Below are 25,019 nucleotides of genomic sequence, written 5' to 3' on the forward strand. Positions count from 1 at the left end.
TTAATAAGTTTCATAAGGGAATTTGGTTTGCCATTCCATTGTCTGCTGAGCACAAAGGAGAAGGCTTTACGTTGCAGAGTTAGGAGCCATTTCAAAACACAGCATTCTTGGTGGTCTCAATAGACATCATACATGCATGGTATGCTAACTGTCCTCATAACGTTGCAGATGTCTCGGGTCAGTAAATAGGGGTTTCCTCCTTGTGACATCATATCCCAGAGGCCCCTTTTGGTTGTGGAGGACAAGAAGCAGCTGGAGGTCTGGTACTCATTCGCCCTTCCAAAACATGGCCCGGGAGCCTCCCCCACCAAACCCCAGCCGTGCACCATTATATAGAGACGTGTGCTAATGGTCCACAGTCTGCTGTCTAAATAAACAGACCTTGAAAATATCCTACCCCAGCAAGTTCCAGCAGTGGATCCAACACATCCTGGCTGCAAACCCACACAGTAACTTCATTAATTCTGGTGCAGTTTATTTCCTTTAGTCTAAATTCACATTAAAGTAGTTCATCTGTAGACTGCAACTCACTCACGTCTTCATTCATTGAGACTGTAACCACTTTTTACTATCTTTCCACTTTGCCAGTGGCCAGTCCTTGCTCAGTGGTAGGTCACCCTACCTTCATTGGCTCAATCAGGATCACAGAGTAATAACGTAGGATTAGACAAAGTTATTCCCTGCATACCTGCCCTAAAAACAGGTTCCCATGGCTTATATACTTTTTTTTTTTTTTTTGTGGTCTACCTTCATTGTTTGACAGTTTGTGTAAGCATGAGCATGCATGCACATACACACATGCACTGACACACAAACACACAATAGGTAATAGAGTGAGGACTAAAGAGATAGACATCCTGTTTACAGTGAACAGAGGTATATGGTGAGATGAAAAGTCAGTTTCTGTCTGTCTCTCTCTTACACAAACACACACAAACTACACACAGATGAACGCACACAGCAGCCCCTCCATCATTTCCCTTTCAATTTCACCGGGGATGAAAAAAAAAAAGGAAAAAAAAAAAATTATCAATCTCCGCTTCACCAGTATTCAGCTCAGCTTAATGCACCTAAATTGCACCAATCATGCTCCTATTCTAAATCTGTGTCTATGAAAATGATTGTTGAGGCTAAGGAACCTTCTGATGGAAGGGCTGTGGGGGGAACATACTTTTGCCAATGATTTGTGGTTACCTAGGGGACTAGAACAAAAGAGCATCAGTGAAGCACATTATCTTGTCATGCATGCGGTGTTCACATGCCATTAGGGCATGTGAACATTGCCACCAGGGACACTAACTATGAAACAGTTGGTAGTTTTCAGTGGAAAAACACAACATTAAGACATTAAGGGAGTGATGATTTAAGTGTTGCAATTGCGCTGCCATTTAGTTTTAAACAAAAGTAGACATGGAGTGCGTTACTGAATTATTTTCAATCAATGCGGATCTAAAATGACTAGCCGAGTGTCTAAATGTGGGCTTGTACCTCCATTTTGATATTGCAGAATCTGTTGCCAGATAACATAAAAAGCCACATGTGCTGATGTTATTAAGAGGCAGATTTTCAAGTCCTTTAAAAATTGTGCATATGAATTATCTACAGAAGAAAGCTTTGAAAAAAAAAGCCTTTATACTTTAGAAATCTGAACTCCTGATTTCCAACATTTTCTATCTCCGTGGTCATGGAATCCTTTCACTTGCTAGTCAAGAAGTCATTTAATACCTGGCTCTTTGGAGACGCAAGTTGTCTCTCTTTATAGTGTTACATTTTATGATTTGGCTTTGGTTGTATTTTGTCTTTTAATATACTTTAATAAAGTCTTAGTTTGCCAGGATTTTCCTATTTGGCAAATAGGTTAGTAACATCCTTAAAATGTTGAAATGAAAAAATAAAACTCAAAGGCAGTTAGAAAGGCAGAATTTTCGGTAACCCAGCAACCCAACGGTTACTTGCTGACATACAGATGTGAATTCAACTTTACATGCCAGTGCTGAGCTCAGAAGGAAGGAACGACAGGGCAAGAGAGTGGCGCATTAGTTAAGTGAGTAGAAAGTAAATAGCTTCCATTGCGCACAGGTTTTTAACGTTTGAATATGTGCATGAGATAGAAAGAAGAATGAAGGAAAAAAAGAAAGAAGTGACTCATACATAGAATAATTTTGTCATTGTAATTATTTAGCAGTGATGTACTGGTCATTTAACAGACGTTTAACAGTGAGTTATAAGCGCGCTTTGAGAATAAAAGAGTGAGCCACCAGAAAATTTTGTAGAACAAACTAATTGTGCAACAAATAAAGTCAACATTTAAAATCACAAAAGCATTTACCATTTATCAAAACGCAACATTTTTTAATTGCATAAACATGAAGTATTTAAAACAAAGTAAATCAATTCCATTGCTTGTATCGTAGTTTAGCTCCAAAAGCCACATCTTTGCAGTATGAGAGTGCAAATCATTGATCAGACGGCTGCAGGTTTTGTCTGAAAGTTACATAAGCTGACTTTTTGCAGGGAGGTTGCTGGCAAAGACTCCTGACTATAAACAACTCAAGTCAGAAGTAAAGGTACCAGCAATGTTTTTGGTTAGTGTAACTTCAAGCAGGATATTTATAGCTGCTCCATAGAACTTAGTGTTCAGCAAAACCAGCTCATGGGGTTACTGTGAACCTCCCAGATGTTTGTATAACTTTCTATCCTGCTGTAATTCATATTCATATGGCTCATTCTGTAAATACGATCAGGGTCTCTGTCAGGTCTCCCTTATGAACAATAGCCAGCAAACCATCTCTTCTGCTGCTCATTCAATTCATTAAATTTCACAGGCAGTGCTCCAGTCAGACATTCAGTGCACACGTGGTGCACATTACTCAAGAAAAATACCGTAGTGTGTCTTGGTGTCGGGATGACGCAGCAATGAGGTCTGTGGTTTTAATTCGTCTGGCAGCCGCAGGAGTCAGGGAACTAGCTACCTTAGAGTTTGACTCCGGAACATCTCAGCAACCAGGAAATGCCCTCCAGAATACCTGACAGGGATTCTGCCACCGTATCCTGCACCTGTTTATAGAAAGAGAAACACAAACACAGCTTGAAAATCTGGGACACATATTGACACTGGGTGGTTATAAATACAGTAGAGGCCTTTCAGTTAACCAAATATCAAACACTTACCATCCAGGGGTTAGCCAGTTGCGGTAGGCCGAGTCTCTTTGCCATGTCAACACAGGGAGTTCGACACCTGGCCCTGTTTCTGTATGGGCTATTTTGCTGGCTGGTGGTCATAACTGCTTCTGGTTCTTCTCTGGAGACACAGGAGAGCACCAGCAGAGGTCTGGATGTGGAACCCCCGGCAGAGCTCAGCACAGCCCGGATCTGAGCCACCTCGGACATCCCTCCACCTGTTTACGACACGCTCGTTCATGCCAATGGGCTGTGCTGGTCATTCAACAACCAAAGGGCACAAAGTGACGTGGTAGAAGCAGAAGCTACAAATCTAAATGCTTTATCTCACCTTTCCCTGGCTCTGCATTGGCTACATAGATGAAACCATCCACCACTTGGCACACCTGCTGGACCTGAGGGGCGGGGCTGTAGATTGGGTAGCCTGAGTCGTCTGCTCCTTCACAGGTAAAAAGTTTATTACTGATGCTCTGCTGCTCCACTCTGGCTCTTTCCCTCTCTGCCCTGCAGACAGACAAAGTTTAATGACTGTGAAACATCCACAATAACATGCAGAGAAAGATAACAAACAAACGCAGCTAATATGAAAACTTTAAATGCTACGAGTTTACCTGTTGGTTGAGTACAGAGTCAGGATATTAAATTTATGTTGGTTGTTGAACATGTAACTGATCCCTGAGCCGACACCTAGGATAAAAGAAGGTTCATTAGTGGCTAGTTTAGTTATATTCTTGGGGTATCTTTACTGATAGTGACAAGTTAGATAATAATTATGGGCCAATACTGCCACCTAATGGTAGGTAAATAAACCTACAACAAGTAAGATAAAGTTATTTGTTTTACAATAATTTGTCACCTGATTGAGTCTATGTGTGAAATTCATTAATATAGTATTTGTCTCACTTTATAGTCTGGATATACAACAATTGGATTCCAGTGACAGCCTCTTTTTAAGAAGAAGCTGGATTTATTTATTTTTTGATTCAGGGTAGTTAGGATGTTAAAGATTAAAAAGGACCAGGAGAAGTTTATCCTTCATTACCAGCACTCAACATCAAATTTATCTCACCATTTATCTGTCTGTGTGGAGTGCCAGACACAGGAAGCACATCTGGGGCATACATGAGCCTTGTGACCAAAGAGACATCCAGGTGTTCCATGCCAGGGCCAAACATGGCATAACGTGGTTCAGACGATGGCACCAGAGACTGAAGAAATGAAGTCACAAGCTCATACGCTGGTCGTGAAGGGAGCCACTGCTGTCTGCAGGATGGACAGCCTTTCAGGTATCTGTTGAGGCAAAAAAAGTCGTCAAAAAACCTTTCTGTCCAACAGTTACCAACTGATCCCGATACAGGAAAAGAGAAAAAGATACCCACTCTGACATGTAGTCAAATTTCGATTCCATCCCTTTGTCCTCCCCTTCTTTTCTATCATCCAAGTTCTCATCTTCATTGACAAGTGGTACATCCAACAACTCCAGTTGGGGCATGGTCACGTGATCAATGGAGGGCCAGTAGGGCATGTCCCTGAGCAGGAAATATCTCCACAGTAATGGATCTCTAACCATGGCCCTCCAGTACCGACTGGTGGCTCCCAGGCGGCAGATAACAGCAGGCGACAGAAGGGTCATAATCAGGAACTGTAGGTCCACCTTTTGGGGGACAGGCCATTAACAAGTGAGTCCATATTCACTATATGGACTCACATTAACAAGTGAGTCCATATTCTGGTATGTGCCCACATGACAAGCTGGATGCTGTGTTTAATTGATTCTGTGCCCATGAGAAGTTTAAGATCTAATTTATTACGTAATCTGAACAATTAACAGAAATATCTCCACAGTTAAGCTAATGGACAACAAAGCATAACAGTGTCATGGAGACAGCTGGAAACAGAGGACAATCAATATCAACAGATCTGTTATAAGATAATTATATGTTTTGTATGATCACAGATAAAAATCTGCACGTGTACGCCGCGGTACGCCGTCAGATAAACGTAATGGGGGAAGTACAATATTTCCCTTTAAAAAGCAGTGGAGTAGAGGCAGAAAGCTTGAAGAAATGTGTTTCTTTTCACCACACTGACCTCTGACCCCGCTTGTCTGACTTACAGTAATGTGAGTTTTTTGTTGTTCTGATTTTTGCCATTAGTACGGAGAAATAAAGAGTCGAACTTGTTAGAATGTATAATTTCGCCCTACCTCGAAAAAAGAGATGTTTAAACACAGACATTAAAAAATTTGACCTCAAACCATTGTCGTTTAGTTGACTAAAGGAAAAATATTCCCTCTTATGAGTCGTGTTTGTCCTACCGGTAAACTGTCCAAAAATCCCGGCTGTGGCTCTTCTTCTTCCGTGTCTGTAGCAGGCTTCATGTCATCTTTGACACCTCTACCACTGTTTGGGAAGTACCTGTCTCTGAAGCGTTTGAGACTGCGGATCACTACAGACTCGCTGAGCTGCTGGATCGTTCCTGCCATGATTTCTGATGTGTGATAATAATGTGCAAACAACTGGTTAAACGGTGCAGCGAGTGGACTCGAGAGATGTCAACAAACAGAACGTCTCCCTATCACTGTCACACTTCCTTAATGCTGGCGATAGTGCGGCATTGTGGGTGATGTAGTTCTACAATAATCTGCAGCTGATGTGCAAAGTGCAAGTTTGAAGTGTAATGCAAAATAAATGTGTTTTTTTTCTTAAAACAACGCGCGTGTTTATTGTCAACGAGGACATAAAAAACAGAAAATGATTTTTGTCCAAACATCACAGATTCTCTACTAATAGTTATACTATCAAAGTTACTCAAGTGGCAGAAAAATGGAACTTGCAATAGATGGGAATACAAGTGGCGCATTACAAAGCTGGTATGAACAAATCTGAACATACTTCAAATGATCATGAATACATCATTGTCAAACTGTTTTTCAACACCTTTCTTAGCCTCTTGTGTGTATATGTTTATACACACATACATATTTAATGTATATGCAATTATAATATATTAAAAGCATAACAAAAAATGGCAACAAAACAATAAATAAAATGTTACTGTGCAATGTCTCGTTTCCAGCTGGATTATCTTTAAACTTGTAACAATCTTAAAAAATGGAAAAAAGGTCAATTTTATTAATAACCTTTTTATATTAATATTAATGTTATTATAACACATTCTTAGAGCAAAACAAGTGCCCCAGTCAACAGTCTGTAATCAGGATGATAACTGCTTTTTCAGCAGGACAGGGCAAAAAAAATTATTCAACAGCCTCCCCTGCAGCCCCTGCCAGTTTTACACCACCAATCTTATACTTTCTAACCTCTCATTCACCTGCTTCGGCCAGGAGCCGATTGGAATTGGATTAGGTTGCCTGTAGACACTGATCCAAAGACTCCTTTCTTCACATACTCCTTGTGCCTCCCCTTAACCTTCCACAACATTACATCCCACCTGATGGGTTCAATTTTTATTTGGGGTTGACACACATTTGAATACTGAACTTAGATCTGTGCCTGAGGGCAACTTCAACACAGGAGCATCTTGGTTCACTGTAAAATACTAAGGATTTCCTTGGCATTCTCCGTGTTCCAGCCCTGGCCCTGCAGAGGGCCCTCGCAGGCAAGCACATATTTGTTGAGGATCTGAGTGCCAATGTCCCGAAACTGGAGCCGATCTTCTTTCCGATCCATTGTGTCAGCACTGCAGTCTTCATACTTGACTGCCCAGAAACACATTTCTCCAATGTACATCATCGTCAACAGGTGTGTGTCTGAGAAGATGCCTGGGCAGAACATACGCAGGTAGTGAGCATGATCAAATGCAGAGCAAAGGTTTTTGTTATTCAAAGATAAGTGATGACATATTTACCTTCAGACAGGAAGCCTGCTGTAGCAGTGTCATGGAGCACCACCCCATCATTGAGCTTCACAGAGTTTCTCACCTGCAGCATCCGCATCAGGTAGCGCACACCTTCCTGAATACACTGGATAAAAATATCAGGGACAGATGAGCATTAGGCCTAATATCAGCATACCAACAAAAAAAACCTTGTACACTATTGTTTTCACCAAAAAAAAAGGTCAATTTGTGTGGCAGAATCAGTCAAGCCCACATCTTTGTTTATAAATACAACTTACTGAATCTACTTAAATCTTTTCACAGTATGGTACCTTAAGGAATGTATCCTTGTTTTTCTTGATCCACTGTTTTCGTTGATGAAGGGTGTGGCAGTACATGTACAGCAGAGCTCCACGTCTCCAATAGAGGCATTCTAACAACTCGAGCCCCAACACAGACTGCACCTATCATAGAGCAAAGACATGAATAGTGATGTCACACGATGACTTAGAAGTAAATGTATGCAAATCTGTTTTATGAAACCATAAACCAAAGAGAAAATTAAAGTGAAATAGACATCTTACTAGGAATACCTGATAATCAAGCAGTAGGTAGGACCATTTGTGTTTACATGTCTTTTATAGCCTTCCACATCTTTTTCCTCAGATACTATATAACTATATATTGCACATTGGTGTTCTCTCTCATCCTGATTTCATCCTAAACACTTTATTGATCACATAGAGTAGAATGAGACAGTAACATCACCACACAAGATCGTTTTGAGACACATATATACATACCTCTTGTGCTGGTGCTAACCTCCCTGCCAAAACTTCTGGCTCGGTCAAGTCTTGCAGAAGCTGCTGGATTTTAAATGGTGAACAGTCCTCAGGGAACTCCTGGTCCACCAGTTTATTCTCTTCATAAAATGTGATGTCGAGGATCACCTAAACGAAAACAAATATATAAACACACCTAACAATGAATACAATGTGAAAAAAACTATGACATTTTCAAAACTACAATAATCTGTTAAAGATGTCAAAAATAGTTACCTCCCTCCTTTCATTAAATTACTTAATTGTGTTCTTCATTAATAAGGTTGATAAGGGATGAAACTGTAATAATATATCTGCCAGGAAGAGGTAGCCACAGCTGTAGCCTCTTCTACAAACCTTGCTTTTTTCAGTCAGAGGTTTAGATCACTTCACAGACCACCTTAACCAAAGTAGTTAATAGTGTGTAACTAACCACTGACTCTAACATACCCTTGATTTTCCTTGATCTACCCAACCTTTTCGACTTTGTACCCAGTTAAGTAACTATTTAACAGCTTGGGCATACATATTCACTCCAAATGCTAAACTGAAGGGCCACTGAAGGGCCAAAGGTGTGACGTATATAGGGGTAAAACGGAAAAATAAGCCACAGCAATTTTGGTAATTTATTGTTTGCTTATGTCATCAATTAAGCAAAGCTGCCAAGCATTTGCTGGCTTCACTGTCTGAAATTTGAGGATATTTCTCCGAGTTATATTTATACATAACTGAATACCTTTGTATTTTCAACTCTTAGTCAGAAGCAGCGTGTCATTTCAAGATCACCTTGACTGCAGGAAGAGTGAATTGGGAAATTTCACAACTTTCTGATATTTTGTAAACTAAATGGTTATTTGAAAGAAAAAAGAATTAGATATTAATCATCCATGAAGCATCTCTAGACAATTAATAAAGTTTGATGGGATGAAGTACCTGTGTGTAATCCTGAAGCAGCTTGGAAAGGTTGCTACTCTCCCCTCCTTGTCTGTAATAGCTTTTCAACTTGTCTAGTATGGCAGACGCATTCTGTAAATAGTCATCATCTATGGAAGAACGATATGTTAACATATTACCAATTTCATATCTATACTCAAGACAGGTCATCTTCAACGTTACACATTTCGGGCTACTGTAGTTGATTATTGGCGTTTCATATTTACACGCATTGTTTCTGCAAAACAATTCGTTAGACGCAAAAGCAGAAGACGGTTTACCGTTACGGAGTGAAAGGCAGTGTGACTATGCGACAAAACAGTATACAATCATGGCAAGAATTGTGGACTAACATTTTCAAGCGTATGATAAAGTTGACATGTAGTGAAAATGTGAAGATAGAAATTATTATTTAAAAAAAATGGCAATGTTACTTGAACAATTTACTCTCAGCACTGATTTAGCATTACGCAGCATCATGTTTCAGGGTCAGCTAAACGTTTGTCAACAATCATGCATTTTAGCTAACATTAGCGAACTTACGCTAGCCGTTAACTCGCAACACTATGTTTTCAAAAATAATCACCAGCCAGTGAGTACACGTTGTTATATAGTTACTGAGTTAACGGCTTAGCACCCATTAGTTAACTGCTAGGGTGAGTATCATTTGTCAACATGCAACATTTCATCAGACAACAGCTGTTGTTATGGTTGCAAGCTACGTTAGATAACGTTAGCTAGCCTGCTAGTTGGCTAATAAACTGAACAAGAATGTTAGCCACGCATACGAGGTGCCAAGAATGGTCACAAGAGAAAAAAAATAACAACGTCTTATCGATACCTTGCTTTTCAGCTCTGAGACTAGAACACTTGATGTCTAACTCAAATATCCTTCTCTCCAACTCGAAACCTTGTCGCCTGTAGTCGTCGGCCATGACTAAAACTATTCGTCACGTGAGCGAGGGATCATTCACGTGCTCGTAGATGTCATGTCTGTTTCCAAGGCATCAGTGTTTCTGTGAGTGTGCGCGCGCCGAGAGTAACTTTAAACTCGAAGTATACCGTTTAATCATCGCTATTGCCGTAATGTTTATTGAATTACTTATTTTACCCTTAATTTTTTAAATAACGTTAAGGTTAGCGCGTTTTAAAGTACACATCAAGTACTTTATAATGGCGTAGTGGTGGTGAAAGGGTTAAAGTTAAATTAGCTTGCCGGCTTGCTGTGTCTTCCCCTTCCCCTTTATGCAAGTCCAGCCCATTGACACACCAGCCAATGTCATCGTGGCGCTGACTTTTCTGTTCGTGAGCTAGCAGCGCTAGTACCCACATTTTGCAACTCTGTTCAGCCTGCATCATCTGTCGTCCACCGGCTAGAGCTTTCACTCTGCTCCCCGGCTCATCCCCCGTGTGTAGCCTCAAAACATGGCGGCCCTCAAAGCTTTGTGCAGAGCGGAGAATTTAATCTTCAAAAACCTCTCAGGTCCCTACAGAACCAAATTAAACCTCGTTAACCACCAGTTGAGCAAGGTCGGTATATAAACGGTAACATTAATTAGTTGTAGAAATAAGAAGGTTGAATTGAGATTATTGCAAATAAGTGGGCAAAGATTAAAAAGTCATAATATTATGAAGCTTTTATTTTCTTTGTCGTCCAACATTTCAGTGCAAAGTGAACTAAATCAGGTAATTTACCTATCTTTTTCTTTTTGTTTAACTTAAGTTTACTTATATCGTGAAGTGACCTCAAGCTGTCGGTTACTTAACCTCAAAACATTTGTATGAAATCTCATTTCGCTGTAATATTACAAACCGATGATAATTTAGAGTAATGCATGATGTGAATTAAATAATTTGAGGTCATATGTCATTGCGCGTATCAGTGACTTCAAAAGCATGATGAACATTAGTCGAACAAGCAGCCTGAAATGCAGCATAGCTGATAACGTTCAGTGCCAAGGTGTGCGTGTGTGTTGTTGAAATGTTTGCTTAATCCACCCCTACCAGCATAGCTTTGCAGTATTAGTAAAACGTGGTAATCAAATTGATATCTGAGGTGATACGTAAGTAAAGAAACAATTTTAGGAAATTCTCAAAGGAGCATGGAAGTTTTTCCTATGCATAGGGGACATGTGCGCTTATGCAAAATGCATAAGGGTTTCAAAATCTTACCTTTGGTCTCTGAAATGCAGAATGCTGTACAATGAAAGGACAAACAAATCAGCAGTGTAATGTTGACAGGAATGGGAGAAAGTAATGATATGCATTAGTCATTTTTTGTTGTTAAATTCTGATCAAGACAGTGTCTGTAATGTGTGTTACGGATGAACAAACAAAATTAACTTCCCATTTAACATCATAGGCTACAACATGTATTGTCAAAATTGACCTCGGTGGCTTCAAGATTTTACTGCAGTTGGTATAATAATGTCAACCTTTATCTGGGCAACAGTAACAACTGACCTTACATAAGCTGATCATGACTTGATGTCTTTCTCCTTGTAGTTCATAGAGAACTACAGAACTTTTAAAATGGATAGTCACTTATTTCATTTTGTCAAGTAGTGTGCAGTTTCCTCCTCCTCCACTGTCTGACCAACAGCGCTCTGAATAGTTCAGTATTTAAAAAGCATCCAGAAATCTCAAATATGTAATATCAGATGTCAGCATTACAGATAATGCAACTGCAGTCCACATAGTCAGCACTGTAATACTAAAGAGTCTGTATAATGGGTATTAGGAAGTCTCTCATGGTTCCAGTCCCCTGTACTAGTGTCTGGGAAATGAATAGTGGTAAAACACAACTAAATGTCTTGGAAAATAGTTAAAAAAAATGGTCCCAGCACCACAGGTAGAATTTTCATTGATCTCTGTTGACACAGAAGATTTTAAATTTGAGTTGTCAGCTAACTCTGTTGGGCTTGGACTCTTGGCTGTGGGCTCCCCTAAATCTCCACTCCTTTTGTTGTAGGATTTGCTCTGCAGATCTGCTTATCTTTCCCTTCTTCAACTGAATGAACTAGATCAACTATTTAAACTGTACATATCAGCTGCCCTCAGGCATCTGGTCTTTGAACTGCTACATTTAAAACTTTTAAGCATTAGACTGATATGCTTTTATCCAGAATCACTTACAGTGGGTTTCTGCTGTTGACTGAGCTCTTTTTAAGAATAAATTAAAACATTTTCTAAAGTTTATTTGTACCTCTTGTTCTACTTTCTACAGATCTGTGGCTGTTACTTGTCCACCTCTAGCCAGAGAAGTTCACAGTTCTACTCAGATCCTGCAGAGGCGGTAAAAGATATCCCAAATGGAGCTACCATTCTGGTGGGAGGTAAGATATATGTAAAAACAGACTCAAAGTTGTAGGACATACATAACCACAGTGACAGTGCTGGCAAATTAGCACAGCACCACTTCATAGGAAATGGAGCTTAAACTCTGTCAAGCATGCTGGTTGATTACCGTCCACACACAGAGCACACACAAATCCCACAGCTCTTATTTATAGTCAAGTTCAGAGTGACATTGTTCAACATTTTTTCCACTGTGTCACATGTCTGTCTGATGGGGAAAAAACAGACCAGCAAAAATCAGCTTCACTCATTGTAGTATAGGAAATATTTACCAGCATGCTATGCACACTGGACTGGAATTACCTGGAGCTTGATCCAAGGCTTACCATGTTACTGAACTTTTGGGTTTCCCTGTGTGATTTTGTATTGGTTGGTATATACACACTATCCTTGGTTGTTTCCATGTTTTTGATTTATTATACATCATTTTATTTTTTGTGTTCCAACTCAGGCTTTGGATTATGTGGTATCCCGGAGAATCTTATCAACAGTTTACTGAAGACGGGTGTTAAGAGTCTCACTGCTGTCAGCAACAATGCAGGGTAAGTGTGTATGTGCATAAAGCATCTGTTTCACCAGAAGGTGTGCATTCAAGAGTTGAATGAAAATAAAGTTCAGTTTATGTTCAAAATCTTGAATATACAAGAGGCCAGATTCATCACTAGTTTTGGATATTAAGTATTGGCGACACATGTATTATTCCCTAATAAAAAAGTGATATGTCTAAAAAGAGTGATGTGAGAAAAGTTGGATTCAGTTTTATTTTTTCAATATTAGGAAAAATAAAATAAGTATGTACTTTCCAGTTACAGAACACATACAGTTTCATGAGGTCAGCTACTAGTGTCGGACATATGCTTTACAGTCTTAGTTGTAAATGTCAAATTCCTACTTATTGCCTTTGACAAATGACAGCAGGGGCTGTCAGAAAGAGGATTCAGAGAGTGAGACGCTCCCTTGCCGCTCATTCTCCATCTTATCTTTCTTTGTCTTGATTTGGACTCATGGTGGAGTCTGTCACTTCACATCACTACAGACCTGCTTTAAACTCACAGTGGAGAGGTATTGTTGACCTTGTCGCTGTGTCTTCAGACAGGCAGCGTACGCCTGGATACCCAGATGTTAGCTTCTGATAAGTTATCAGAGCTGCAGGCACAAGTGAAAGGTGTGTTCAGTGGTCAGGTGATTGTGTGTATATCTAGACTGGAAATTCTTTCTGGCACATGGCAGTCAGCTACTGCTGACCATAATGCCCTTTGTTATGTGTTCTCTCTTTTTATTGCATTCTTTGTTTTGTAGTATCTCAACCTAGAGATGTAGCAACTTATTCTTCTAAGCACTGGGTTCATGATTATATATTAAAGTCTGAATAAAGATTATCCTTGAAAGAAAATCATTTTGTTTTTGAGGGAATACAAATTGCAAAAATGAATAGAGCGTCAACAGCTCATTTAAGGTCACATTCTCTAGAGATCCATTTAAGACCAATTATTACTAGTTAAATAATTGATACACAGAAAAAAAGAGAAGTTATATTCCCATGTAAGACTAAAAGATTACATTTCCTGCTCGAAATATACAGTACAAACAGTCTACTAAACCATATTCAAGACTTAACTGAAACACTTAACCTTACACTAACACCTCGAGGGTTTCACTGCAATTTTCCTGGACAGTTTTCAGCATATTGTTGTGTCTCTCTTGCATAGTCTTTGTCATTTCAGTTGTCAAGTTTTCTTCCGTAATTTAAACCCAGTGTGCTGTCGGCCGGTAGACGCCTACCTCAGTTGTTTACACAGCAACACTGAAACTTGAGCCAGTGACAAAAAGCTCATCTAATCTACTAAAATATAAACACTAAGACTGCAATTTTAAACACAACATACAATTTTCTATTTGTGTTACCATATCACTAAGTTTAGTTGTTACATGCAACACACTGGCATAAATATTTATCTGGTTGCGCTTGGCTGCTCTTGGCTGCACTGGCTGGATTTTGTGTCTTTTGTATTCATGTTGAGAAAAATGAGTGAGCTAGAGTGTTGGGAAAAAAAGGTTCTGAAATCAATAGTAATATAGTATAGTTTTTTTTTATCAATAAATGTTATGAAGAACCTTCACTACATTGCTGGTTTTTAACATTGAGTAGCCTCTTTGCATGGCTGTGCATGGATTGATATTACTAAGGGCACTGAGTGTCAAACTTGATGGCGGCTATTTTCAGTAACTTTCTAAAACTGAACACTGTATTGTTTTTTTTTAGTTTTTTTTTACCTAGGCCAACACTAGGGCTCACTACTGAAAGTGCAAAACATAATACCTGTAGTTAAGTGAAGACTTTGGAAAGGATGGTACTGTAGAACAGAGACTATTCAGTCTATGCCACAGCTTGTTTGAACACAGTTCTCTGCGCCAGTAGTTGTTTCAGCCTGAAAAACACTGACCTGTGAAGTGTGTGTTAGTGTGCTTCACTAGACTTTTCTTGTGGACCTTGATTTTTAGTGGATATTGATTCTTCAGATTGTTTGCTTGAATCAGGCCATCCTTCTGAACAGTCATTGCTCCAGTCAGTGTTCTCCCTCTGCAGCCAATACTTGTTGGGGAAAACTGTAACCACTTGCAAATTGTTTTATTGCCATATTGTCTCTTTTGTGTAGTTTCTGAGTGTTTTCTGAGCAAGTTCCAACATAGTGAGATTTCTTATATACAACGCAGTCTACATATTTATTTAGTTAGCACTGTAGTATATTTTGTACCATTGTACATACCGTGTCTATGTGAATACTGCTGTGAGGCCTTTATACAGAGACAGGCGTGCATCTGGTCTACATTGCAAACCAGGGGTGGGGAGGTTATTAAAGTTACCAGTCCTATGTATTGTACATCTACTGTTTTTTTTGTCACAGCTGAGTCGTGTTTAAATTGCCTGGCTCTGTAGGGAAGATGGCTGGAAGGTGAAAGAAGTAGTTATGTAACGTTTCATTTTAGAGAGAAGATTGCTAAAGATGAAAACTCCCTTTCCTCTGCTTGCTTTTTCTTGTCTGAAGGGAGGGTTGATTCTCCTCAATTAAACCTGCCAAACAAATAATGTTTTGTAGTGTCAGTGAAATGATTTTACACTTGTATTACTAGTATTATCCCAGGAATAAGTAGTAATTCTTCACTGCTTAACAAAATAAACATGGCTATTACCTAAATCTTAATTCAGGTGTGAAATACTGCAACGAAGAAATATGAATAAGAAATTATGATGAATGAAGTTTTGTGAGTGGATGTCTTGTCCTCAATGATCTCTCATGAGTCTACAAAAAGTCAGTGGTGTGTGTTTGTTATTTTGGCACTCTGGTGAGATTGGATGTTGACATGAACAAAGGAAAGTAGTTCCACTTATCACCGGAGAATGAGATTAAGGAAAAGGCATCCATTCAAAAACAAAACTTCACTTTCGGTGCAAATCTTTACTTGATCTCCTTGCACTTATTGAATAGATATAGCACTTAGTACTTACACCAAGGTCTCCTACTGCACTGAAGCTTTAGTGTTGTCGTTCACTTGTAAGTCGCTATGGATAAACACGTCTGCCAAATTGAGTAAATGTAAATGAACACACTGTTTGCTCAATGGAGCTTGCTGATCTATTTTTGGTAGCACTGAGAGGCAAGTGCAATTTTGGCTTTGGAATTGCTGCTTGGCTGCAGTGTCCTTTACAAGAGGCTTAAATGAGAGGTTTAAAAATTGTGCTAATTTTGATGAAAATCTTCTCAAATATTGTTTATGTCTCCATACAATACTAAGAATACAGGTGGGGCTGCATTTCTTTATCTTTTGTATCACCACTATTGATTGAGTGGAGGGAATCACAACACTGACACAATGGGCTTCTAATGCACAGTAACATGAGATGAGAGGGATTTAGCTGTACACAAGAGAAGTTTATTTAGCTGTACAGAACCATCACCCCCTAAAGCTTTTGTATTTACTCTATAATCAGCTGCTTCAGTCATTTTACACAAACAGAACAGATCCTATATAAAAGACTATGACATTTGTGCTCAAGATCACTGCTGGAAGTTGCTCTGATCAGTGAGCGTTTAGTTGATTTTTCATTCTACAGACACACATACACACAAATTTCATACACAAGATCACAAAATGTCACCATCAGATATACTTTCCAAACCTTTTTACTACATTTTACTTTTACCACCAAGTGGTAGTGGTATGTGTGTGTGTGTGTGTGTGTGTGTGTGTGTGTGTGTGTGTGTGTGTGTGTGTGTGTGTGTGTGTGACAGACTACTTGCCACAGTCATCTTGTTTTTAGTATTCTGAGCGCATATGGCCTAGATATCTTGTCACCTGACCTGAGATTAGAGTTAAGGACAAAGCAATAGTTCCTGATTCTCAGCTTCACAGAAATGAGCGAGAACTCACTTTTTGCAGATCTCAGCTTTGCTCTTGTCTCTGGTTAGTAAGAGCAGAGAAGGAACAACAAGAGAGAGGGAATATTTTTGGACACGTTCTTTTACATCAATATACAGAAAATATAGTATANTTTTTAGTATTCTGAGCGCATATGGCCTAGATATCTTGTCACCTGACCTGAGATTAGAGTTAAGGACAAAGCAATAGTTCCTGATTCTCAGCTTCACAGAAATGAGCGAGAACTCACTTTTTGCAGATCTCAGCTTTGCTCTTGTCTCTGGTTAGTAAGAGCAGAGAAGGAACAACAAGAGAGAGGGAATACGTTCTTTTACATCAATATACAGAAAATATAGTATGTACAGTTTTTATTTTATTTTAGAATAACAAAAGGTAGTATGGACATTGAAACTGACTTGATTTTCTTACACTGTGCTGTAATCAGATAGTTTGGGAAATACTTGATAAGATGTTTGACAGTGTTTTTCTTTTATCTTTTCTCACAAGATAACACCCTGTTTAAAACAGCTTTATGTGTTTTATAAAGTTTTCTGAAGACTACAGCTTTATAATTAATGACTGACCAGCCACACAAAGTCAGTCCTCTCATAGCTCCTGTAGTATTTCCATTTATAGTTTTTCAGCAACCCTAGTGACACAATAATTCAATAATAAATTTCTCTGGTAACTGAAAGTTAGAAAGGAGTTCTCAATGTACTATTTTAGTAATGAGATTTTCCTGCTGTCAAACCATGGTGGTGTGTCGAGTTTTGATGGTCTAAATGTGTCATATTCAATGTGGAGCAGGCATAACCCAGACTTGAGATCGATATGTGTGTCGCAGCTTCATTAAAGTGCAGTCTGCAGTTGGTCACCCCTCTGATGACACATTGTAGTGATACAAAAAATCATTCTGTGCAGTTTATGTGGTTGGTAAACAAAAAAAAATCACAAATGACTGTCTCAGTGACTACTCCAGGCTCTGCAGCTGCTTTTGGTCTCATGATCTTTTATTACAGATGTGGATAGGTCACGGTTAGTCTGTACTTTGCCCATAAGGCTCTGCAGCTGCTTTTGGTCTCATGATCTTTTATTATAGATGTGGATAGGTCACAGTTAGTCTGTACTTTGCCCATATTTAAGAAAAAAAAAAAAAGAAGCCCTCTCAGTTGGCTTGGCCCAGTTACAACCTTGGATAACGTCTTTGTGGATTTATGGTAATGTTCACACTCAAAGAGCAGGGACCACTGAGAATATAACAGGACCTTGTGTACCTTGTGTATACTTTTTTGTACCCTTTAAGACAGTTTGTATTAGTGACACCTTTGGCACCTTTGAGATTATGTGTCAGCTTTGCACATCTGAACACTGCAGAACAGGATGTGCAGAAACAACATGTTTTGCTTTGCAATGGAGACAATGAGTGAGCATTGCCTACACAATATAATATAAACATTGAACATGCATATCTGTGTAGAGAAGGCTCACTGTGATTCTTGTCCTCCTTTCTTTTCTTCTTTTTTGTGAAACATGTCTTTCTAAGTATATGATGGAAATTCCAGTAGAAAGCCTCAGTTCACTGTCTTCAATAAACTGCAGTCTAACTGACGCCCTTTAAAAGCCAGTAATACTGTATGTATGTTTTCATCAGAGTGGATAACTTCGGCCTGGGCCTGCTGCTCCAGACCAAGCAGATCAAGAGGATGATCTCCTCATATGTTGGAGAGAATGCAGAGTTTGAGCGACAGTATCTGGCAGGAGAGTTGGAAGTGGAACTCACACCACAGGTTTGTCAGAAAACACACAGAAATGCTTATAGTCTTTACACAAAACACACAAATCACACAAACCAAATTCACTTAAGAAGTCTTGACATGTTAAATTCCAACATCCAAAGGATCAAGATACGTACTACAAAGACATGCAGCTGACATTTATCTATTGTGCTCATCTCTATCTGTCACCCTTTTTTCTCCAAAGGGCACTCTTGCAGAGAGGATCAGGGCTGGAGGTGCTGGGATTCCAGCCTTCTTCACAGCCACAGGCTATGGCACACTGATCCAAGAGGGAGGCTCTCCCATCAAGTACAACAAAGATGGCAGCATTGCCATCGCCAGTGAGAAGAGACAGGTGAGGGTGCTGTCTTCCCTACTGTGGTTGTGCCATGGAGCAAAGTTTGATTTGCTTGGGATGACTGCAGACATTTCTTTAGACCTGTGGCCAGCTTCCCTGCTAGTTTGTTAGATGGTTTGAGTTTGCTTCCTGAGGATTGAACAAATCATATTAATGACATTCATGTATCAGTATCAGCTTTAAACTATGAGAACACACTTAAGTAGGACTGGCCACTGCAAAGAGTTCATGTTCTTAATGTGAATGTTTGAACCGAGCACACTGATTGCACAGCACAAAACTCATGTCTGTAGAAAGCCTGCATTGTTATGAATGTTTTAAAAATGAAAACTACAAATTGCTTGACTGGTTGCACTTTGGCATTGTAGCAAACCCAAAGTAACTGTATTTGAATAATGAGAGAAACATTTCAGGTCCTTCATGTTTACAAAAATAACAGTAACACACAAGGCTGATGTGTTTCCATGAATGTTCATAGTGCTTTTGAATTTCTTGTGTGCAGTAATGACTAATCTAGGTCTGGACTCAAGTATTTAGGCCAAGTGAACATGAAAACAGGTCACCTTGTTCAGCCTTGACTGTGTTCAGTGCAACGTAGACTTGAACTGTGCTGTCACTGTGCACAGGTGCAAGAGTTCAATGGCAGGCACTACATCATGGAAAAGGCCATCACCGGAGACTTTGCATTGATCAAAGCATGGAAGTCCGACAGGGCTGGAAACATTATTTTCAGGTAACTGCCGAAGTCACAATGCAAATAAAGAGTTTTGATCATGTTGCACTAAACAGGAATATCTGTACAGATCACACATCATTAGAACAGACATGTTGTATCATGGCAATGCCATTATTTATGTTGTAAAGGATTCAGCTTAATCACCTTGGTTGTGTTTGCACAACAATCAGCATGTGCTTGGTGTATGTGAATAAGGGAAGTTAGTAGGTGTAGTAAAGTCTTTCTCCACAAGAGAGCACTGTCCTCCAGTAAACTCCCAGCTTATACTGTGACATTGGATATCACGTTGAGAGTTTTTGAGTTGTTTTGGTTGAATTTTTCCCTTACCTCAAATTTGTTTCAACATCACATCTGTCTTTCTCATCTCTGTCAGGAAAACAGCCAGGAACTTCAATCAGCCCATGTGCAAGGCAGCCAAAACCACTATAGTTGAGGTATGCAACACAATCACATGCTTTTAATGTCTGTCTGGAACATATCTTTTCACACAAATGTATCTGCACAGTCACCATCTCAAAACCTACGCTTCAGCTTTCTTTTAATGGTTTTCATGCATTATGTAGACTCATTTTCGAGGAATTTAGCTGCTCCGGCGCCCAAACAGCTGAAAAGGACCCTTGAGGCAAAAACATAAATAATATGAAAGTCAACAATCAAACACAATAACAACTTAACTTTGAGAACACATATCCATATATCATGATAAAAATATCCTAAATTAAAACCATTGTTAAACTCCAGCACTTCCCAGAACTGGTCTAGAATGAAATTGTGTGTCAACCAAATCACCCCACCACATACATCTACGATACCCTGTAGAAAAACAATATTTAAGTCATGTTTAACTGTTGACTATAGAAGAAAGTAGGGTAAAGAAAACAGCCATTTGAGATTTGAAACCGTGCACACAAAAGCAGTAATCCTGCAGCCGGTAGAGCAAAAGAAAACATCGTCATCTTTTCAAATAGATGCTATCCAACCACTCTCAGAGGACACTGTGGGGAAAATAAGATATTCCTTTCTTTTTTCTTACACTCAAAGTCGGGAGCAGAAATGTGAGACAGGCCTCTTGCTATGGCTGAGGGCTGAAAAGATCACCTTGAATTGGGAATAGTTTATATTCCTCTGAATATAACTCTTAGATCCCAGATATTATTAATAGACTTTTTAGTTTAGTTTAGTTTTTAAAGTCTTAACCTCCATTTGTATGACCAGAAACAGAGTGAGCATGTCCTGCCATCTCTGGGCTGTCTGTGTCGTACCTAGTTTCATTCAGTCTGTCTGGTTACTCACTTATCTAGCATTTGACAGTGTAGAAATGTGATAGCTCATCCCGTTTCCTGTGTGTGTGTGTGTGTGTGTGTGTGTGTGTGTGTCTTCATCTCCCTCTCTCCACCCTTCCAACACACAAACAGCTTCACACCTCCCATATAGACACCGTTTGATTCAGAGAGCAGCAGGGAGAAAAACTGTGCGTGTGAAAACCATAAAACGTAGGCGCTGTCTGAAAATAAATCAGTAGCGAGGGGTCTCTCATAAATCTAAGAGAGTTCCACAAAGCACATTTCCAATTATTCCACGGTGACTGGACTTGAGATTTAGTCTGTTGTTGATTAGAAATGTCTGCGACCAAATGGGGAGAGTAATTTTTTTCACTGTAGGGCTGTTGTGGGGGCTTTATGGTCGATTGATCACTAAAATTTGGTTTATAGCGGTAAGTAGAACAGGTATTAATGAGTTTTAAGACAACCGCATTCTGCACATGTCCCAAATGAAAGAACCACTAAATTCAACTATTTGGCACTAAGCCTAACCCTGTGCATGTCTGGTGACAGCGACCATGATACCAAGGATGGATATCATGAATTATGGAGAATCAGCACTCTGGTACAATAGAAATTGCCCTGTTTTTTTCCTACAAGGATAATGAGACTAATCGCTCTGACGGCAGTGATGCGACCAAGAAATGTGTCTGTGTGACGTCTGCTGGAGTTGTGATGTAGACGCAAGTGACATGAATGATAATACAGCTCTGCTTAGAAAGCTGCGTTATGAGATGCAAGCATAATTGGTTGGATTTAATATTGAACTGTCTGCTTCAACCTTTCTGCAGCCGAGTCATCTGCTCAAGGTGTTTTTGATGAGTGCAGAGGATAAAACAATCGTTTAAAGGGGATAGAGACCCGGGCTTCATTTGGACTGACAGATAGATGTGATGCGTTTTTTTTCTTTTTTTTTCTTTTTTCAATTTCCAGGCTTTTGTGGCATTTCTACTTCCATATAGCGGAAGGTGGAAGGAATGATAGGAAATAGAGAGGAGGAATGATATGACAAGTTGAAAGCGATAGATCCCACAGTATCACAAGCTTCCAGGATACACCTGACATACTTTAGGTAACAAGGTCTGAGGAACGTTCTGAACACAAACAGCCTCTCAGAGATTCAGAAATAATTGCTTGACTTAATTATTGAAACAAGGACACAGTGTGTATGCAGCCTTTTTAAGTGGGGTACCAAGCTTAGGTGTATAGCCTAAAGAAATCTTCTTACAAATGACCCATTTATGAAAAAAATTAATGTTGCATCCCAATCAATTAACCTCACCCAAAACACACTCCACAACCTGACAGAAATTATCTTATTCTGGGAAAGGAAAGCTCTGCATTTGCATCTGAACCTAAATGAATCCAATTTAAATGTAATTTGATGTTCCCTGCCAGGGCTAAAACCAGACTGTGTCAAATAACTGTGTCAGTTTCAGCCTAGTATTTGAAGATTTTGCATTTCACTGCTTGACTGTCATGTCCTAATAACAAATAGTGCGTTCAAAAACTTGTCATCCACATTTCAACTAAATGTTTCCATCCAGTGGGGCATTCATTGTAGGTTGTGCTGCAGGCTAACGGATGATAGCAGACAGGATTTTCAAATGTTGCATTGGAATTCAATATATTTCAAAACTGTCTTTCCCACATTCTGTGGTTATTAATGTTTGTATTCCCATTTTGAAAGTATGACATGAAAAATTTGTTTTCTTCCCCATTAATATTCATCGATTTCAAATTCATTCTATTAAATATTAAATAAACATGGCTCCTAATTCAAAATAAATATTAAATTAAAAAATTTTTGTATTTCAAGTGCATATTCAGACTAAAATTCAGTAGGTGTGTGTCTAAGTACTTGGAATACTTGGAATCCCATTATAGCTGTCTGAATATGCCTATTTTATGCCAGTGCAGGTAACATATGAACTTTATCTCTGACAAGCCTACTTATTGGTGGCAATAAAGTTATAAGCCTGTATTGTAGCACCCATTAAGAACCTTTTATCCCTGATACTGAGGCAATTACCGTCTCTGAAAATAAATGCGTCTCTGGGATTCAGTCCACGCTCAAGTCATAAATCCGGTGATGTCCTGTCAATATTGATCCTGTCGTTTGGGTGCAGGTTAAGGCAGGGAAAGGAACCAACAGACAGGGTCAGGTGTTTTTGAAGCTATTTATTTAACTCTCAGCTTGGCAGCTCAGGCCAATGTGGAGCAAGGTCTTAGAGGAACATGTTGCACAGTGAACTGCTTGTCCGCTTGACTAAATTTCTTTCTCTGTAGCCTTTACACATCCAGGTAGAATCAAATTGTTCCGGGGCCATGCCCTGGAACAATTTGAGCTCCTTATGAAAAGAAAAAAAATGTCAGGATACTGTGGGAAAATGACAATACTAGGGAAAATTGAGCAAAATAAAGATGATTCACAGCTCTGTTTCAGTCAAAGGGCAGCAACTTAGACAGCACAAAGATAAAGATGGATGTAGCCTCCATCATGTCACCCATAGGTTTCTGTTAAGTGGTTTTGAAGCTCAGAGTGGGCTGCTCCGCCATCACCATCTTGGCAGTGCTTGACCACCTAACCCCCTGCTAATTCAAAAATGAGAAAAGAGGTGAGGTGGTGCTGAGACTCTGGTGAATGCCAGTTTGATAACTGTCTTGCTTAAAGGCTAACCCAAGGCTAATTCATTGCTGGCTAGGAATTGCCTAGTTAAGCAAGCTAAGCTAACAAGCTAGGTGAGCACAGACACAGATACCTGCTAATTCATGCTAACGTATAAATAAAATAATACTAGAATTTCATTCACCTCAAAACACAGGAGCACAGACTTACTCATGTTCTGTTAATCAATTAATCAACAACAAGCCATTTGTCATGTTCACTGACTCGAATTAGCTGAGGTGACGTCCAGCAGACAGTTAGCAGCTATCCAACTGTGACAGAATCCACCTGTCATTCAAAGTGACCACACCCTCAATTGTGTATAATTTTAAGCCTTAATGAAACTTTAAAAGATGAGTTATATAAAAATTTACCCCCTCCCTGTACATTTGTTATGAATGGTGAAATTACTATAGAGACTAAAACTGTTTTTTGTACCAGGCTGCAAACATGTTTATTTCTGCTGTTAAGTGGGGAATTTTAACATAAGAGTCTGTGGGGATTGACTCTCTTTTGTAGCCAGCGTCAATAGGCCATTCTAGGACCTAGAGTTTTTGGCACTGCTTGGATTCAATCCACATTACATTAGTTTAATTCCTATCTTCAAGATACTTAATCTATTTTGAAATTAAGTCCCTTATCCAGAGTCAAGGAGACCCCTAAATCTCCTTTTCAGTATGAGTATGTTTCCTGACTTTGTTTTTTATTAAGCAATAGAATATCACCACATCAAAGTCTGTCAAAGCGAGTTCCATAAAAACTGGAAACCAGCTGGAACCAACTGGAAACTTTCCCCTCGACACTTCACTAAAGCTGGTTCCCATTAGCCTGTTGAATAACATTTTGTTTAGCCAACCCACTCAAATCATTGTTTGAATTACCTGGACTTGAAATCTTAACTCAGCAGGCTGAGATGACACAGTCTTTATTCTTTGAAAGGGCACATTAAATTGAAATATTTATATACTTTACATCTTTAACTGTCAGTCATCAAAGGATCCATTTTAATTAGAATTGTGAATTTTTGATCTCCTTCACTTCATGCTCAGTGAATGTGTATGTAATGCATTAAATATCCCTGAGAGGAACAGATGCCTAGAAATGTAACCTGGTGACACCACTTTTGTGAGGCATTAATGGCAATTCTGGAAAGCAAATTTAATTGATCTTCCAGTAGGGGAGCAATTGTCACCAGCCAACTCCACTCCACATCTACCATGTTCAAGATAAATGGATTAACACTCTTATAATCTACGATATATTCTATCATGTTATGGTTATGCAGTACATGTCCTGTTATTAACATTAAATTTAGTCATCACTGCTGCTGATAGTGGTCAGGTCAGTGAACACTGGTGAATCATTGTCATCCCTTTCCCAGTTCTGATACATAAATATACCAGGCAGGAGGGGTGTCAGAAAACGAGAGATAACACAAAAGCACTTTGAAAATTACCAGATCATCACCAGCTCCTGCCACGGTTGCTAGGCAACCAAAGCCAGCTATTCAATTGTTGAGTGTTCCACGGTATCCAGCTGGTCCAGTTATTCCCTTATCGCAGGTACAGTGAAAGGCCCCAGTGCATTGTGGGATACATTACAACAGAGAC

At 39.3% G+C, this 25,019-nt stretch overlaps 3 protein-coding genes across 3 annotated transcripts in view; 1 reads left to right on the forward strand and 2 right to left on the reverse strand.

Annotated features, from left to right (window-relative positions):
• Positions 1-2,157: 2,157 nt before the first annotated feature.
• fbxo4 (F-box protein 4) lies at positions 2,158-6,542 on the reverse strand. The gene is made up of 7 exons (XM_022757661.1): positions 5,498-6,542; positions 4,560-4,834; positions 4,250-4,470; positions 3,792-3,867; positions 3,512-3,684; positions 3,172-3,398; positions 2,158-3,057 (listed from the first exon to the last, which is right to left on the reverse strand). Exons 1-7 carry the CDS (start codon positions 5,663-5,665, stop codon positions 2,974-2,976), a joined length of 1,224 nt encoding a protein of 407 aa, XP_022613382.1. The 5' UTR covers positions 5,666-6,542; the 3' UTR covers positions 2,158-2,973.
• A 94-nt stretch (positions 6,543-6,636) lies between these two features.
• cunh5orf51 (chromosome unknown C5orf51 homolog) lies at positions 6,637-9,728 on the reverse strand. Its single transcript, XM_022757662.1, has 6 exons — positions 9,616-9,728; positions 8,775-8,884; positions 7,824-7,970; positions 7,353-7,484; positions 7,051-7,165; positions 6,637-6,964 (listed from the first exon to the last, which is right to left on the reverse strand). Exons 1-6 carry the CDS (start codon positions 9,707-9,709, stop codon positions 6,729-6,731), a joined length of 834 nt encoding a protein of 277 aa, XP_022613383.1. The 5' UTR covers positions 9,710-9,728; the 3' UTR covers positions 6,637-6,728.
• A 304-nt stretch (positions 9,729-10,032) lies between these two features.
• Positions 10,033-25,019, forward strand: part of oxct1 (3-oxoacid CoA-transferase 1) — a 45,375-nt gene continuing 30,388 nt past the window's right edge. Inside the window, exons 1-7 of the mRNA XM_022757660.1 lie at positions 10,033-10,304; positions 12,001-12,109; positions 12,583-12,673; positions 18,202-18,337; positions 18,531-18,680; positions 19,310-19,416; positions 19,793-19,853. Coding sequence (XP_022613381.1) covers positions 10,200-10,304; positions 12,001-12,109; positions 12,583-12,673; positions 18,202-18,337; positions 18,531-18,680; positions 19,310-19,416; positions 19,793-19,853 — 759 coding nt within the window. The 5' untranslated portion in view covers positions 10,033-10,199. The remainder of the gene's footprint in view (positions 10,305-12,000; positions 12,110-12,582; positions 12,674-18,201; positions 18,338-18,530; positions 18,681-19,309; positions 19,417-19,792; positions 19,854-25,019) is intronic.

This window comes from Seriola dumerili, unplaced genomic scaffold (genome assembly GCF_002260705.1).
Source record: "Seriola dumerili isolate Sdu_G_001 unplaced genomic scaffold, Sdu_1.0 BDQW01000290.1, whole genome shotgun sequence".
Lineage (NCBI taxonomy): Eukaryota > Metazoa > Chordata > Actinopteri > Carangiformes > Carangidae > Seriola > Seriola dumerili.